Source organism: Mirounga leonina, unplaced genomic scaffold (genome assembly GCF_011800145.1).
Source record: "Mirounga leonina isolate KUSES-001 unplaced genomic scaffold, KU_Mleo_1.0 Mir_154, whole genome shotgun sequence".
NCBI lineage: Eukaryota > Metazoa > Chordata > Mammalia > Carnivora > Phocidae > Mirounga > Mirounga leonina.
This window is the reverse complement of record NW_023270389.1, coordinates 36,912,387-36,930,719: the sequence shown is the minus strand read 5'-3', so window position 1 is coordinate 36,930,719 and position 18,333 is coordinate 36,912,387. Positions and strand designations below refer to the sequence as shown.

The window sequence follows — 18,333 nt, the reverse complement described above, 5'->3', positions numbered from 1 at the left end:
TGTTCATAATATGTTCTTATAATTGTTTGTATTTCTTTGGTGTTGGTTGTGATCTCTCCTCTTTCATTCATGATTTTGTTTATTTGGGTCCTTTCTCTTTTCTTTCTGATAAGTCTGGCCAGGGGTTTATCAATCTTACTAATTCTTTCAAAGAACCAGCTCCTAGTTTCGTTATCTGTTCTACTGTTCTTTTGGTTTCTGTTTCATTGATTTCTGTTCTGATCTTTATTATTTCTCTTCTCCTGCTGGGTTTAGGCTTTATTTGCTGTTCTTTCTCCAGCTCCTTTAGGTGTAGGGTTAGGTTGTGTATTTGAGACCTTTCTTGTTTCTTGAGGAAGGCTTGTATTGCTATATACTTTCCTCTTAGCACCGCCTTTCCTGTATCCCAAAGATTTTGAACAGTTGTGTTTTCATTTTCATTTGTTTCCATGAATTTTTTTAATTCTTCTTTAATTTCCTGGTTGACCCATTAATTCTTTAGTAGGATGCTCTTTAGCCTCCATGTATTTGAGTTCTTTCCGACTTTCCTCTTGTGACTGAGTTCTAGTTTCAAAGCATTGTGGTCTGAAAATATTCAGGGAATGATCCCCGTCTTTTGGTACCGGTTCAGACCTGATTTGTGACCTAGGATGTGATCTATTCTGGAGAATGTTCCATGGGCACTAGAGAAGAATGTGTATTCCGCTGCTTTGGGATGCAATGTTCTGAATAGATCTGTGAAGTCCATGTGGTCCAGTGTGTCATTTAAAGTCTTTATTTCCTTGTTGATCTTTTGCTTAGATGATCTATCCATTTCAGTGAGGGGGGGTTAATGTCCCCCACTATTATTGTATTGTTGTCAATGTATTTCTTTGCTTTTGTTATTAATTGGCTTATATAATTGGCTGCTACCATGTTAGGGGCATAGATATTTACAGTTGTTAGATCTTGTTGGATAGACGCTTTAAATAGGATATAGTGTCCTTCCTCATCTCTTATTACAGTCTTTGGTTTAAAATCTAATTTGTCTGATATAAGGATTGCACCGCAGCTTCCTTTTGGTGTCCATTAGCATGGTAAATGGTTTTCCACCCCCTCACTTTCAATCTGGGGGTGTCTTTGGGTCTAAAATGAGTCTCTTGCAGACAGCATATTGATGGGTCTTGTTTTTTTATCCAATCTGATAGCCTGTCTCTTTGCTTAGGGGACCCCTTTCAATATTTCCTGGAGGGCTGGTTTTGTGTTTGAAATTCCTTTAGTTTTTGTTTGTCCTGGAAGCTTTTTCTCTCTCCTTCTATTTTCAATGACAGCCTAGCTGGATATACTATTCTTAGCTGCATATTTTTCTCATTTAATGCTCTGAATATATCATGCCAGCCCTTTCTGGCCTGCCAGGTCTCTGTGGATAGGTCTGTTGCCAATCTAATGTTTCTACCATTATAGGTTACAGATCTCTTCTCCCGAGCTGCTTTCAGGATTTTCTCTTTGTCTCTGAGACTTGTGAGTTTTACTATTAGATGTCGGTGTGTTGACCTATTTTTATTGATTTTGAGAGGGGTTCTCTGTGCCTCCTGGATTTTGATGCCTGTTTCCTTTCCCAAATTAGGGAAGTTCTCTGTTATAATTTGCTCCAATATACCTTCTGCCCCTCTCTTTCTTTCTTCTTCTTCTGGGATCCCAATTATTCTAATGTTATTTCATCTTATGGTATCACTTATCTCTCGAATTCTGCCCTCATGATCCAGTAGTTTCTCTCTTTTTCTCATCTTCTTTATTTTCCATCATTTGGTCTTCTGTATCACTAATTCTCTCTTCTGCCTCATTTATCCTAACAGTTAGAGCCTCCATTTTTGATTGCACCTCATTAATAGTCTTTTTGATTTCGACTTGGTTAGATTTTAGTTCTTTTATTTCTCCAGAAAGGGTTTCTCTAATAACTTCCATGCTTTTCTCAAGCCCAGCTAGTATCTTTAAAATCATCATTCTGAACTCTAGTTCCGACATCTTACTAATGTCTGTATTGATTAGGTCCCTGGCAGTCGGTACTGCGTCTTGTTCTTTTTGTTGAGGTGATTTTTTCCATCTTGTCATTTTGTCCAGAGGAGAATAGGTGAATGAGAGAACAAAATGCTAGCAAGGTAACAACATCCCCAGAAAATACACACTAAACAAATCAGAAAAGACCTGAAACCAGGGGAAAAGAAAGGGAAAGAAAGGAAAAAGAAAAAAAAGAAAAAGATAAAAACAAACAAAAACAAAACAAAATAAAAAATAGAATAAGATCAAATATGATTAGGCTGGTGCATAGATCAGTGCCACACACTAGATTTTGGGTATATTTTGGTCTGTTAGAAGAAAGTGCCTCCCAAAATTTTAAAGAAAGAAAAACTTATATATGTATAAAAATAAGGGTTAATATGATGAAGGGATGGAATATGACTGTCAAGATGAAAATTATAAAAGATTTTATAAAAGGAATTGATAAGTTGGTTGAAAAAAAAAGGGGATTAAAAAAAAAAGGAGAGAATGTGATCAGGCAGGAGACTAGAACAAAGTCATACACTAGAGATTTAGGGTATATTTTGATCTGGTAGAAGAAACTGTATCCCAAAATTTTAAAGATTTTTTTTTTTTTTTTTTTTTCATGAGAGACAGAGCAAGAGAGAAAGGCAGAGGGAGAAGCAGGCTCCCAAGGAGCAGGGAGCCCGATGCGGGACTCGATCCCAGGACCCTGAGATCATGACCTGAGCCGAAGGCAGACGCTTAACCATCTGAGCCACCCAGGCGCCCTGTATCCCAAAATTTTAAAGAGAGAACAACTTATATATATATACCAAAAATAAGGGTAACTACTATGAAGGGATAGAATATGACTCTAAAAATGAAAAATAAAAAATATTTTTTTAAAAAAGCGATTGATAAGTTGGTTGAAAAAGGGAAAAAGAAAAATTCAAAAAAAAAAGTTAAAAAAAATTAACTTTGAAAGACTAAAGAATCATGGGGAAAAAGCCATGAATTCTATGTGCAGTATTCCCCACGCGCTGGAGTTCTGCTGTTCTCATTGATCGGTAAACTTGGTCTTGGCTGGCTGTTCTCGCTGATCTTCTGGGCGAGGGGCCTGTTGCCGCAGTTCCCAAATGTCTTTGCCGGAGGCGGAATTTCCCCACCCTTGCCGGGTCCAGGCTAAGTAATCTGCTCTGGTTTGCTCTCAGGAGCTTTTGTTCCCTGCAAGCTTTCCGTACAGCTTTGGAGGCCGAGAGTGAAAATGATGGCCTCCCAGCCTCCGCCCCGGAGGAGCCGAGAACTCAGGGTCCCGCTCCTCAGTGCGCCCCCAGAGAAAAGCAGTCAGTCACTCCTGTCTCCCCGGTCTCCGGCTACACTCCGTGCTCACCCAGCCTGTGACCGAGTGTTTCTATCTCTGGCACCCGACTCCGTGTGGAGTCTCCAAACCCAGCAGATCCCTTCAGTGCGCTCCCACTGCTCCTCCCAGGGGAGGAAGGGGAGTCTCCCCGGATCTGCCGCTTGTTGGGTCCCTGCTGAAGGAGCAGTGGCCCGACTGTGCCATGGATCACGGTTTATGGCAACCCCGAGCTGAGAGCCCGCTCCTCGGCTCCGTCTCTGCAGCCGGCTTCCCCGCTCTGATACCTGGGAGCTCTGCCACACTCAGGCATCCCTGGTCTTTCTGTGACCCCGAGGGTCCTGAAACCACACTGTCCCATGAGGGTTCCACCCCCCACTTAGCCACTGGAGCAACGTCCCTCAGCGGAGCCGACTTCTAAAAGTTCCGATTTTGTGCTCCGCTGCTCTATCACTTGCCAGAAGCGGCCGACGGGGGCCCCCTCCCCTGCCGTCTATCCTCCCGAATATAGCCTCGGATTCACTCCTCCGCACGTCCTACCTTCCAGAAAGTGGTCGCTTTTCTGTTCAGAGAGTTGTTGCTCTTCTTTTCTTCGATCTCCTGTTGAGTTCATAGGTGTTCAGAATGGTTTGATCCCTATCCAGCTGAATTCCTGGGACCAGACGAAATCCAGGTCTCCTACTCCTCTGCCATCTTGCTCCTCCCCTGAACTGCTCTTCAGCGTGGTAGCTTGTAGGGCTTGCAAAGCTCTTTGACTCTCAGGAGCTTTTTATTATTACAGACAATAAATGTCATTACCCCCACTTATATTTTATTTTAAAATTATTTTTTATGCCAGTATGTTCATGTGCAGAATTCAAAAGCTGCAAAAGGATATATATCATAAAGTATTTCCCACTTACTCTTCTGCCATCTACTCACTCCTTTGCCCAGTGGCAACCAGTGTCTGATTTCTTATATGTTTTTCCAGAGATGTTTTATATGAAAGCAACAATTCTGCAGGGCGCCTGGGTGTCTTAGTCAGTTAAGCATCCAGCTTGTGATTTCAGCTCAGGTCATGATCTCCTGGGTCATGTGCTTGAACGGGGTCAGGCTCTGCACTCAGCGGGGAGTCTGCTTAAGGTTCTCTACCCTCTGCCCTTCCCCCCACTCACACACATTGTCTCTCTCTCAAATAAATAAATCTTAAAAAAAAAGAAAGAAAACAGTTCTGTATAAATCTTTACCCCCATTTTACAGACAAAGAAGTTGAGACTCAGAGATTTCAGTAATTGGCTCAGATCACAGAGATGGTAAGTGGTAGAGCCAGAATTCTGATGCAAGTCTTCCAGTTAAAAATCTGTTACATGTCAGTTCCAAATGCCTGGTAGATATTTCTTCTTGGATTTCATATCTCTTCCTATTTCTGTCCTTCCTCTGAGATTAGCTTATCTCCATAAATTCTCAGTCTTCATAAATGGAGTCAACATTCTCTGGTCATCACGTTTGAAATTTTGTAATAATTATTGAATCTTTCTTATTGATTCCCTTATATGTCATCAGTTTCAAAACGCCTCTCATATTCACCCTCTACTCTCCATTCGGACCTTCAAGCTGTAGTTCAGGCCATAGTCCATCACCACCTGCCTGGATTAATGTTCTAGGCTATAGGTTGGCTCTGTGGCCCTCACCTGTTTATCATTGCCAGAATAATCTTCCCTAATGCTTTCGATAACATAATCCTCTCCAGTGGCTTCCTTTTTCCTTTTCCCATTAAACTTAAATTATTCTGACTAACTTCAAGGCCAACTTTAATCTGGCCTAATATTCCCTGTTCAGCATTTCTCTGTCTTGGCCTTCGTCCCTTTTGGACATATCTCCTGTTAGGCCACAGATAAATACTCCATAATCTGGCCTAACCGCCACACTTCTTGTTTGCTTCGTCTCCATCACTGTCTTCCCTTCCATTACCAGAAACCTACTTTGTCTTTCAAGGCCATTTCCATTCCTGCCATGATTATTTGTTCCTGCTGCGGTTTTTGTTATTAGCTAGGGTTTTCTTTCAGTTGAAAAAGTACACATGCACCTGATAAAAAATTCAGAGTTTAAGGTGCATAATGAGTGAAAACATGTCTGTCTTATAAGTCATCTCTTCTCTCAGCTGTCCCCTGCAGGAGGTGGTCAGTGTTACTAGTTTCTTATGTATACTTCTGAATTTTGTCATCCATATACAAGCATGTGTATGTCCTTTCTATTTTCTGTATGAAAATGAAAATACAGTTTATGCACGTTCTGAACCTTTTATCACTTCATAGTACATCTTGGGAAACATGTGGTATTAATACTTACATCTGCTTTCATTCTTTCACCAGTTATGTGGTACTGCACATTAGAGTTGTTTCCAGTACTTTTACTGTTACTGTTCACACTGCTACATTGACTAGTTTGTTAAAAAAAATAAAAAATCATCATTGCTCACAATGATGATACATTTCTAAAAGAGGATTTCTTGGGTCCAATAATACATACAATTAAAGTTTTTATATGTAATGCCAATTACCTGCTAATGAGGTTTACGCCATTTTACCTTTCTGCCGGTGGTGTGATAGCAACTGCTGGCCCACACAGCTTTCAGTACTGTGTCCTATTAAACTTCACTCTTGTCCGGTCTGGTGAAAAAAATCTCTTATTTTAAATGTTTCAAATTATGAGTGAAGTTTAGCATCTCATTTTTAAAAGGCAGTTGTATAAATTTTATCTGTGAACTCATTTTTCTATTGTGTTGTTTGCCTATTTGCTAGTAAGAACTTTTTATGTACGAAGGTGATTGGGCCTTTATTGACCTTACATGATATGAACATTTTTCCCAGATTTGTCAAATATCTTTTTACTTTTTCTTTTCCTATATTAGCCCTTATTAGTACTTCTTACAGTTTTGGTTTTTATTTGCCATTAAAAAGAAACAAAGGTCTAGTTTTATTTTACCCAGATGGCTGGCCAGTTGTCCTTGAGCTGTTTATTGAAAAGTCCCTCTCATTTGAAATGCCATTAGCGTATATTAAATTCTGTGTATTTGAATCCATTTCTGGAACAAGTTTGCTCTCATTGATTTCTTTGTCCATGAGTAGAAAAAACTTCTTTGACTTCTGGAGGTTTATTATACATTTTATATTTGGTGGAGTTTGTTTTGTCCCTCATTATACTTCATCAGAATTTTTCTGGATATATTTTGATTTTGATTTTTCCATATGATCTCTAGAAACAGATTATGTAAACCTTTCCACTCCCAAGATTGTGTTGACATTTTTATCTGGGACATAATAAATCTATTGTTTAACTCTTTCTGAAATTTTATTTTTGATTTTTTCCCTAGTCTTTAAGTTTTGCTATTTTCTGAAACTTTGTCTTTGTGGGAGAATGGGAATTAGTTTAATTTAGCGGGGCAGTTATTTGACCACTTATATGATATGTCCTAAGAGTTGAGGTGCAGGATAAGGCAAGAGTCATTGTAGTACGAGCACTTACCCATAGTTGACATTACTGAAAGAAACACGAGCATCTTGTTTCTGGTCTTCAGACCACATTAGTCAGGAGTAGGGTGGATGATCCGAAATGGAGGAGGACAGACAGTGCATTCACTTACATACAAGATAGACTGCCATGCTCTGTTATTTTTTAAAAATATAGATACATGAACTAATACTCGTATCTCTCCATGAAGTGAAGTACAGTGGAGGTTCTGCTTGTGTGGACTGAATAATACTTAATTTCCAGTGAGCTTAATAAAAAACCAGTCATGCTGACCTTTTTTTTTTTTTTAAATAGACTTTATTCTTCGGAACAGGTGTAGATTTACAGAAAAATGGAAAAGATGGTACAGAGGGTTGCCACACACCCCACACCCAGTTTCCCCTTCATTGGTCTTTGGCATTAGTGTAGCACATTTGTTAAAATTAATAAACCAGTGTTGGTACATCATTATTATTAACCCAAGTTCACTCTTTGTTCTGGTTGCTTTAATTTTGCTTAGGGTCCTTTTTCGGTTCCAGGGTCCCATCTAGGAAACTGCATTCAATTTCACCAATGTGTCTCCTGATATTCCTCTTGGCTGTGGCAGTTTGAGTGAAGTTTTTTGTCGTAGACAGAATTTTTCTAAAAGCTAGAACATTTAAAACAAGTGGACAGTTTTAAGGTATTTCAACTTCTGTGTTCCCTTTTCTTCTGTATTCCAGGCACTCTGTGAATGTGCCCTCCAGACTCCTTATGACAGCCTGAAACTCGGGATGCTGTCTGTCCTTTCCACACTGTCAGGGACCATTGCCATCAAACATTACTTCAGCATAGCTTCAGGTAAGGAGAAGAAGGGAGAGGACATACGGAGAATGTGCTAGTCCCTTTTCTCATGTTGATGGTTCAGGTTGTTTCTTCTGTAAAGCCTTAGAATCCAGAACAGTTTCAGTCTTGTACTCTGTTATATGCCAGTGACTTATCTGAAAATGACTTCTTCACTAATGCCTGTGGTCATAATATTTTGCATCCTTGATCATAATTCAAGGGTATTGTTTTTTCTAGATTTGCCCTATTTTGAATTATACATACGTGAAAGAATATTTTTGAGGATACTTAACATAGCTCGTTTGCTTTTGTATGTCTCTGAGTCAAAGTGCCCTTTGGATTTAAGTACATTTCAAAGGCCAGATGGTGGTGAATTTTAAAAGCAAATGTCATATGCCTGCTTTTAGGTATATGTTATCTCTCTGGAAAATGATTAAAAGAAAACTTTACCCCAGTTCAATAACGCTTTCCTAAACCATTGCAGATGGTTTAACTTCAAAATGCCTTAATTAATGCCCGGTGAGGAGCTTGCTTACCTAACAGACACGGCTAAAGTGTTTTGTTTTGTTTTAATGCAGGTTTTGTGGGATCTGTATTGCTTCCTATTTTAGTCCATTAATTTGAATTGAAGTAGCTAAGAATTACCATGATTCTTTGTCCTTTTTATGGCTTCACAGCCTGTGAACTTAACTGGGTAGAGGGAATTCCCTGCCATATATATAAGGCTTGATAGGAAGATAAAAATACCTGGCACTCTGTTTGCCAGGCCTCCTTGCCAGCTAGGGCACACACATGTGGCCTGGACTCAGGGCTCATGTCATACCACAGGCTGAATTGGGAGCCAGTAACGATAAGAAGTAGGGAAGTGGGAGAACCCGGTCTAGCGCTACAGCAGTGACCGCGGGCACACCGTTTCCGGCGTCTGCCCTGGCAGCGGGCATTTGCTCTGTCATGGTGCCTCTGGCAGCAGTATAAGCCATGACATCAAGGTGGTAATACCTTCACTGAACTAATTCTGTGCGTGGTTCGGGCTGTGATCTTGGTTGGTCGCTAGGCTGGCCTTTTTCCTGTCCATTTTCTGAACTTAGTTTTCTAGGCTTTCCAGTAATTCTGTGAGGTATTTCTATGTCAGTTATCTACTGCTTTGCAATAAGTCACCTCAAAACTTAGTGGCTTAAGGGACATGTAGGTGGCTCAGTCGGTTAAGCGTCTGCCTTCAGCTAAGGTCATGGTCCCAGGGTCCTGGGATCGAGTCCTGCATCGGGCTCCTTGCTCAGCGGGAGCCTGCTTCTCCCTCTGCCTGCCACTCCCCCTGCTTGTGTTCTCTCTCTCTGACAAATAAATAAATTAAATACTTAAAAAAAACTTAGTGGCTTAAAACCATCACCATTGTATTTGCTCTGATTCTGCATATCAGCAATTTTGACTGACCTCAGCTGGGTGCTTTTCCCAATCTCACGTGGGCTTTTACTCTTAAGACTGCAGTCATCTCGGGGTGCCTGGGTGGCTCAGTCATTAAGCGTCTGCCTTCGGCTCAGGTCATGATCCCAGGGTTCTGGGATCAAGCCCCTCATCGGGCTCCCTGCTCCGCGGGAGGCCTGCTTCTCCCTCTCCCACTCCCCCTGCTTGTGTTCCCTCTCTCACTATCTCTCTCTCTGTCAAATAAATAAATAAAATCTTCAAAAAAAAAAAAAAAAAGACTGCAGTCATCTCGAACCTTGACCATTCTGGATGGTCTAAGGAGGCCTCATTCACCAACTGGAGGTTGAAAGGCTTTCAGCGGAGCAGCTTGGTTCTCCTCCATGTGCCTCAGCAGGCTAGCTTAGCCTTGTTTACATCATGATCTCAGGGTTCTAGCAGGAGCCAAAGAAGGAAGCCACCAGCACATAAGCTCTTCTTAGTCTTTTGCTTGCATGTTTTTTAATGTCTCAATAGCCAGAGCAAGTGACACGGCCAAGCCCGGATAAGTGGGGAAATAAACACCTCTTGAGGCAAGGAATTAGAAAATTGCATTGCAAAGGGGCATGCCAACAAGGGACGGGATATATTATCACAGCCCTTTTTATCAGTAATCTATCATATACCCATTGTACTTTTGAGAAATTCTTTTCCTGCATAAATCAGCCAGTCTCAGTTTCTCAGCTTATAGTTAATATCTTTGACTGACATCCTACTTTAAAAGAGCTGCAAGAGTATTCATTGTATCTTATAATTTGTTAAGTGTCTTCCCACAGAAGGTCTCATTGCTTCTGTACAAGTAGCCTTTCAAGCAAGGCACATAGAAAGGAGTTTATAAGTATTAAAATTGAGGCTTACAAAGTTTCGATGATATGTCCAAAATCATATACTTAATGACATGCCTTAGTCTAGGCCTGAACCCAAAAGTTCTGATCCAGTGTTCATTTTTATGCTAAACGGGCCTAGAAGCAGAATGACTTTCTTTTTCTTTATTTTTTAATTCCAAAGTCATTTGTAAGCCTCTGTCAGGTTATAATATTCAAGCAATTCTCGAGCTTCATCCTTTTATTGAATTTTAAATTTTATTAAATTGCAGTTTGTATATGGAATTAAGCAAAAGGCTTAAATAACCAGACTAGGTAATGTTCACAAGAAATTAAAGTCAAGGATTTTCCAAAATTAGGTTATTTCCATAGGCAATAATGAATGTTTAAGTATATTTTCATTGATTAGATTTTTTCAATATAAGCAGGATCGTTTGTAAAACAAACTTAAATTTAGCGTCTAAATGATCACTAGCAAATGGCTCTTAAGCATATAAGATGTTCAGTATCACACATACCTAAGAAAAATGCCAAATAAAACAGCACTGAAATACTTTACCAATCCATCAGATTGGCAAAGATTCAGAAGTTTGATAACATGCTGTGCTGACAGTGGTGTGGGTGAACAGCCACTCATTCATTGCTGGTGGGGTTGTGAATTATTAAATGTCTGCATAGGTGATTTGGAAATATCCATCAAAATTACAAATGACCCAGAAATTCTACTTCTAGGAATTGAACCTACTAATATATTCACACATTTGAGAAATGACAGATCTATAAGGTTATTCATAGCATCATAGTATGTAATAGCGAAACATTGTCCGTCAGCAGGGATGTAGTAGCATAAAAAAAATCCATCAATAGGGATCTCATTAAAGTAATTATGATACACAACTGCAGTAGAAGTCAGTGTCATTTATTAAAGAGAATATATGGCATGGAATAATCTACATGATATGTTTAAAAGGCAATAAAGAAAGATGTAAAACTGTGGAAAAAGGAAAAAAAAATAGAGAAATGTATGTGCTTGCAAAATGTATAGCCTCTGGAATGATACACAATGATAACATGGGGTGCATGAGGAATACTCTTCATTCACTGACTTTCTAGCTTTTTCTACTATTTGTTGAACCTTTTAAGCCAGGTGAATTTATCTGAGTAAATAATTTTTAAATAAATAAAAAATTAAATTAAAAATAGTTTTGTCCCTAAAACTGTAAACATAGAAAAATGCTGCAAAATATATTTTAAAGGCAGAATATTGGCTATTATCTACTTATTGTGATTATGTGTGACTTTTTAAATTTTGATTTTTTTCCAGGTTTTCTATGATGAGTCTTCATAGAAAAAAGGAAAAATGCAAGTTGCAAAACATGTTTGTAAATCTATTAATGAGTCTGTATTGTCCAAATCATATGGGCAAGACAAAGAACGGAGGAAATACAAGTTCCGTAGTCTTGAAAAAACTTTTCTAATATTTTGCCTATTTTTTTTTTTTTTAAGATTTTTTATTTATTTACTTGACCAGAGAGAGAGACAGCTAGAGAGGGAGCACAAGCAGGGGGAGCGGGAGACGGAGAGGCAGGCTCCTGGCTGAGCAGGGAGCCTGATGCGGGGCTCTATCCCAGGACCCTGGGATCATGACCTGAGCGGAAGGCAGACACTTAACGACTGAGCCACCCACGTGCCCCTATTTTGCCTATTTTAAAAACATTGAGGGTTTACCTGAGCTAGTACTTTTATGTTAAACTGGAAAACACATGTCCCCCACTGCCTGGGATGGTCTTGGTTTATGCCTGTTGTAATTAGGAATCGTGTCCCCTTCAACCTCAAAAAATATGATCACCTTTGGTGTGAGAGGCAAGGTTGAAATTGATGGAAATCCTGGAAAAATAAGCAAGAATGGAAAAGGAAGGCAGGAACAAGAGACTCTGCTAAAAAGCTGAAAAGCTTTAATCTCCTGATTCTTGTTAAAGTTCATTCACTTATACCTGAGAGTTTCTCTACTATAAATAAAAATAGTCACAACGTAAACCTTACATTACAGAATTTCAAGTGTGAATTTTAAAAGTTGCTGCAGGGACATCTGGGTGGCTCAGTCGGTTAAGCGGCTGCCTTCTGCTCAGGTCATGATCCCAGGGTCCTGAGATCAAGTCCCTCATTTAAAATCTTAGTTATGCCCTACCCCTAACCCTGGGCTTCAGTTTCTTTTGTAAAAATAGGGCATTGAATCATGTGATTCCAGAATCCTTCCCAGTTCTAAAATCATGAATTCTGGGGGCGCCTGGGTGGCTCAGGCAGTTAAGCATCTGCCTTCAGTTCAGGTCATGATCCCCGAATTCCGGGATCAAGCCCCGCATCGGGCTCCCTGCTCAGCGGAGAGCCTGCTTCTCCCTCTGCCCCTTACCCTGTTCATGCTCTCTCTTTCGCTCTCTCTCTCAAATAAATAAATAAAATCTTTAAAAAAAAATAAAAATAGGACACCTGGGTGGCTCAGTTGGTTAAGCAACTGCCTTCGGCTCAGGTCATGATCCTGGAGTCCCGGGATCAAGTCCCGCATCGGGCTCCCTGCTCGGCAGGGAGTCTGCTTCTCCCTCTGACCCTCCCCACTCTCATGCTCTCTCTCTCTCATTCTCTCTCTCAAATAAATAAATAAAAATTTTTTTTTAAAAAATTAATTAATTAATTTAAAAAAATAAAAATAAATAAAACCATGAATTCTGTGTAAACCTTTTGCAATATAACTATCTGCCAGCCATTGAGGTGGGAAAAGCAAACTTAAAATTTTTGTTTCTCTTTTTCTTTCCTCTCATGAAGGTAAAGTTTATCTGATAAGAGGCCTAAAATTGACTTCCATTTTAATGAGAATCCATTTGCACTCCCAAGATACAGTCTTTAGTTGTTTTGGCTTTGCTGTGTTCCTTAGTCAATTTTTATTAATATTTTTGTGGCAAAGTCCTATATTATTTTAGATCTCAATCATTATAAACTATTAGGGCATACCTATTCTAAGTTCCTTGACAGGAGAGACAGGAATGATGGTTTATGTTGATAATGACTCGAATACAAGTAGATGGAACAATGAACCTATATGTTGAACTGCTTTTGAACTTTATAAGTGGACTAAATCTGTGCTACTTTTCTCTTTTTGTTTAGGAAATGTGGGTTCTTCCCCTAGATCCTCTGACTTGGTCAGATTAGCCCAAGAGTGCTGTTACCATAATAACAGGGGCATTGCAGCTCATGGAGTACGAGTCCTAACTAATATAACAGTCTCTTGTCAAGAAAAAGGTAAGTTTGATCAGGACTGATACTATGTATAAACTTTCAGATTGAAGTTTGGGTGGAATTGTGTGTGTGTGTGTGTGTTTAATCTCTTCTTTTTAGCATATATGCTTTTATCTATCGGTTGCCTCTAAAGTCTACTTAGAGCAGGTTTTCTCAAAACTACTTAATCCTATGAAAAATAAAAACATATATATGAGGACCTTGGGATTGGGATTATGAAATTGAAAGGTTTCATAGAGCATTGCACATTTCCTCCCAGTGCTTCACTTTGCATGCATGGTGCTGTGGATACGGATCACTTTTGACTGCCCTGTGGTATGACAATTTTTTCGCATGTACAAAAACCTGGAAAATTGAGGAAGAAAATACCTTAAGTTATCAAGGGGCTTAAGTAACAAATAGTTTCACCTAAGGGCAAATGAATTAAGAGAGTAATATGAATTAAATTTGCCTAGAATTTGTCTCTAGGTATTTAAAGCATTAAGCTCATTTGTATAATTTAGGATGTGAATAGAAAATATGCTTATATTTTATTTTATTCCTAATATTTTTTACCTAAAGACTTGAATAAGTTCAAGCTGGTATTCAAAACAGAAATGTATTTTGTTTTTTTGTTTTGTAGGATGTGAATAGAAAACAATGCTTATATTTTATTGTATTCCTAATATTTTTGACCTAAAGGCTTGCATAAGTTAAAGCTGGTGTTCAAAAACAGAAATGTACTTTGGATGTTTCTTCTGTTTCGGTGTTTATTTTGCTCTTCATTAAGGATCGTTAAGTGGGGATCTTACCACACTAGACGTCAGCACTGCTCATTCCTAGTACCTATTTTTTCCTAGCACCCTGACCTTTGCTAGACTTAACACTGTCAAGCCCTACACTAACTCAGGTGACATTCCTTTAAAATTCTTCTTTAAATGCTGATTCTTATTTGAATAATTAGTCCTGTTTTATTTTTGATATAGTAATGAGTATTTTCTACCATGTAACAGAAAACTGTATGTTCTCAAACTTCATATATATTAACCTTAATATGGTTAACAATGTATTCAGAATTCTCTAGAACTTCTAGAGAAATTCGAGCCCTAAGGTAGTAGAAAGATGCTATAGTACTGCTATTACATGAGACACCTTAAGGGGTTTGTTCTTTGTGGTCTGACTTAAAATATTAATAAGGTTATGTGGGGTTTTCATTACTTCCTAAAAGGGTTTCAATTTTCATTAGAAAGTTACATTGTAGGTGAAAATGGACAAGCATAATTTATGCCTAGTTAGGAAGATTAAAAATTTATATCTAGTGAGGAAGATTTATGTCTGGTTAGGAAGATTTATGCCTGGTTAGGAAGGTAGTACATGGTTTGCTGTTCCTAGTAGTTTCCTCAGCTAAGCTGGTGACACTGTTTTCAGCTATGCTTTATTTATACCTTTGTGGCTGTAGTTCTTGATTGAACATAGGTATACATACCTTTTTTTAAAAATATTAGTTTCAGGTGTAGGACATAATGATTTGATATTTGTATATATTGTGAAATGATTACCACAGTCTAGTTAACATCAGTCATCATACATAGTTATAAATTATTTTTCTGTGATGAAAACTTTTAAGATCTACTCTCTTACCTTTCAAATATGAAATACAGTATTATTAACTATACTCGCCATGCTATACTCATTTTATAACTGGAAGCTTGCCCCTTTCAACCCCCTTCTCTCATTCTGTCCACCATCTGTCTCTGGCAATCACCAATCTGTTCTCTGTACCCATGAGCTCAGTTTTTCTTCACTTGTTTGTTTTAGATTCCACATGTAAGTGACATCATATGGTATTTGTCTTTTTCTATCTGACTTACTTCACTTAACATAATGCCTTTAAGATCGATCCATGTTGTCTCAAATGGCAGGTTTTCCTTCTTTTTATGGCTGAATAATAATCCATTGTGTATCAGTACCATTCTTTATCCATTCACCCACTGGTGGACTCAGGTTGTTTCCATATCTTGGCTATTGTAAATAATGCTGTAATGAACATGGGGGTGCATATGTCTTTTTGAGTTAGTATATTCATTTTCTTTGGTAAATACCCAGAAGTGGAATTGCTGGAGCATATGGTAGTTCTATTTTTAGGTTTCTGAGGAACCTCCACACTGTCTTCCGTAGCAGCTGCATCAATTTGCATCCCCACCAGCAGTGCACAGGGTTCCCTTTTCTCCACGTCCTTGCCAGCTTGTTACTTCTTATCTTTTTGATAATAGCCATTCTAACAGGTATGAGATGAGATCTCATGGTTGTTTTTGATTTGCATTTCCCAGATGATTGGTGGTGTTGAGCATCTTTTCATGTACCTATTGGCCATCTGGATATCTTCTTCAGAAAAATTTCTCTTCAGGTCCTCTGCTCAGTTTTTAATTGGATGGTTTGTTTTTTGCTATTAAGTCATATGAGTTCTTTATATATTTTGGGTATTAACCCCTTACCAGAAACATATTTACAAATATTTTCTCCCATTTTCATCTTGTTGATGGTTTCCTTTGCTGTGCAGAAGCCTTTTAGTTTGATGTAATGTATATATTTTTAGAATTGTCAGTATAGTAGTGGAAAAATAGAAGTCCAAAGATAGCCTTTACATTTCAGAAGTAATGGCATGTGTACTTTTTCAGGAAGGTTAACTTTACACATAACAGTGTTTCTTATATCTTCGACTCCTTAATGGTTTTTTCTTCTAAGTGTGTGTGTGTGTGTGTGTGTATTTAATCTTCTCTACTTGACCACTGTAAAACTTAGTGTTTTTCCTCTAGACCTTTCAGCACTGGAACAGGATGCTGTCTTTGGCCTGGAATCCCTTCTGGTACTTTGTAGTCAAGATGATAGTCCAGGTGCTCAAGCCACTTTAAAGGTGAAAATATCACTTATCTTAATATAATGCCTGTTTTTATTGCCTAAACTAGGGATTGGCAATCTCTCTATAAAGGACCAGATAGTAAATATTTTAAGTTTTGTAGGCTATATACTCTTTGTCACAACTACTCAGTTCTGCAGTGGTAGGATGAAGCAGCCATCGGCACTGTGTGAAAGGGAACAGATAGGCAGCGTGGTGGTGTGGCAATAAAGCTTTATTTATAAAGCCAGGCCAGAGTTGGCCAAAGGGCAGTGGTTTGTCAACTCCAGTTCAAACAAACATTTGCCCTTGATCTTCACTTTCAAAACTATCATGTTGACCATTGTTATTCCAAAGGATAGACAAAGTAAAAATCTGAGCTTTGGCTTATTTTGCCATCAGTTGAGAGTGTTTATTAAGTTGTAGTAAATACATATGAAGGTCCTAGATTTTGCCATCAGTTGACAGTGTTTATTAAGTTGTAGTAAATACATATGAAGGTCCTAGACAATATAAAGCAAAGGGAAATAGGCAGAGCTCCTGCACTTTAGGAAGTTTATAATCTGAGGTGACACTGGTAAGAGATATTTAAGGTTTATTATTATATTTTTATTATATTTAAGATATTAGAGATATTTAAGACTTTCAAAATGTGAAATGAAACTACTCTTACTGGAGTGAAATATGAAATATAATTTGTGATGGTAAAAATTAAGAAAAGTGGGATTAATAGAAGTAGAAAGCTACTAGGTAGACAATGGAGATTATAAGAACGATAGCTTGTCTAAGGTGTGATTTGAAGGAAGTCATTACTTAGTTTAGCATGTTAAGGAAAGGTTTGATGTCATAGTGATGAACAGTAAAGATATTAATACCATTAAATAAAAGCTGGTAAGAGGTGGGAAGGGAAGTAGGCAACATGTGTTTGGCAAGTGATTCATCCCCGGAATCCCTTTGGAACCACAATAAATTTATTTAAAAGTTTAAAAAAGAGAAAGAGAGAAAGAAAACAAACCAAATCCTTTTCCCACCAATTGTAGGTATCAATAAAACACTGGACTCAACACAGTGGGACATATATAGATGATCACAAAGGTCCCTGTGTTAGAGGAGTTCCCCATCTAGAGAATACTGACATTTATCTAAGGGACTAGAATAGCAAGCAGAACGCACTAAATTCCTTGGTGTAGTACAAACAGAAGTGCAATTCTAATGAGAGGACAGAGTTGGGAGTGATGCCTTTCAGCTAAGGATGTTAGCAAAGATTTGCACAAGGAGATGTCATGTGAGTTAAGCCTTGAAAGATGGCGTAGAATTTCAACACTGAGGAAAGATCATTTGAACCCAAGGGACTACTGCTACTAAAGGCATGAAAACAGAAATGCACTTGTTATGTTGGAAGAATGGTGAATAACCCACTGTGGCTAGATGATATAATATATAAGATTGGAAAAATTGTTTGCAGCTCTGTCATGGAGTATAATCAAATATCATGCCAAGGAACTTTTTCTTTTTTCTATAGGTAGTGAGGAGATACTAAAGTTTTAAAGTAATGGACATGCTGTGACCTTCTTTGTAATTATTGTTATTTAAATGTATCTATTATGTGCCCAACTTTGTTGACAACTTGTATATACATTTCTTTCCTTCTTTACAAAAACCCATCCAGTGAAATTTTCCCCCTTTAATACTCATGAGGAAATTAAGATTCAGAAAGATAAAATAACTTGTTGAAAGGTACCTAGCTAATCAAGGGCAAGCTGATCTTCAAATCTGGATCTGTCAGATTCTGAAGACATCATTGTGTCTTCCTAACTCATACTGAAAGCTACATGGCTCTAGTGTGAAGGATGGGTTAATGGGCCCATCTTTTTAAGAGACTGGGATTAGGGAGAGATTTATGTTGTGGTAGAGAGAATGGAAAGCAGGTAGATATTGAAGATTGGACAAAAGTGGAAATGACGAGATGTAGCAATCAGTTGGCTATGTAGAAGTGAGAGGACTTCTGGTTTCTGGTTCTGGTGGCTGGGATATTAGTTGATGCCATTAACTGGCCTGCATAGACGTTCTAAAGCCAATTGGTTTTTTGGATTTCAGGTGAGAAGTGAGAGAGAAAATTAGGAGTTTCTTCCCCACTTTTGTGTGCTTAAGAGTCACCTAGGACACCTTTTTTGAAATTCAAACTATCAGTAACCCAAATACTAAAAAAAAAAATTAATCCATTAAGTTTGGAA

The 18,333-nt window shown here is 38.4% G+C and overlaps 1 protein-coding gene across 2 annotated transcripts in view; it reads left to right on the top strand.

The window, feature by feature from the left end:
• Positions 1–18,333, top strand: part of INTS7 (integrator complex subunit 7) — a 102,512-nt gene that overhangs the window by 44,931 nt on the left and 39,248 nt on the right. For both annotated transcript variants that reach the window (XM_035010496.1, XM_035010495.1), the window contains exons 8-10: positions 7,549–7,666; positions 13,093–13,227; positions 16,020–16,117. In XM_035010496.1, coding sequence (XP_034866387.1) covers positions 7,549–7,666; positions 13,093–13,227; positions 16,020–16,117 — 351 coding nt within the window. The remainder of the gene's footprint in view (positions 1–7,548; positions 7,667–13,092; positions 13,228–16,019; positions 16,118–18,333) is intronic.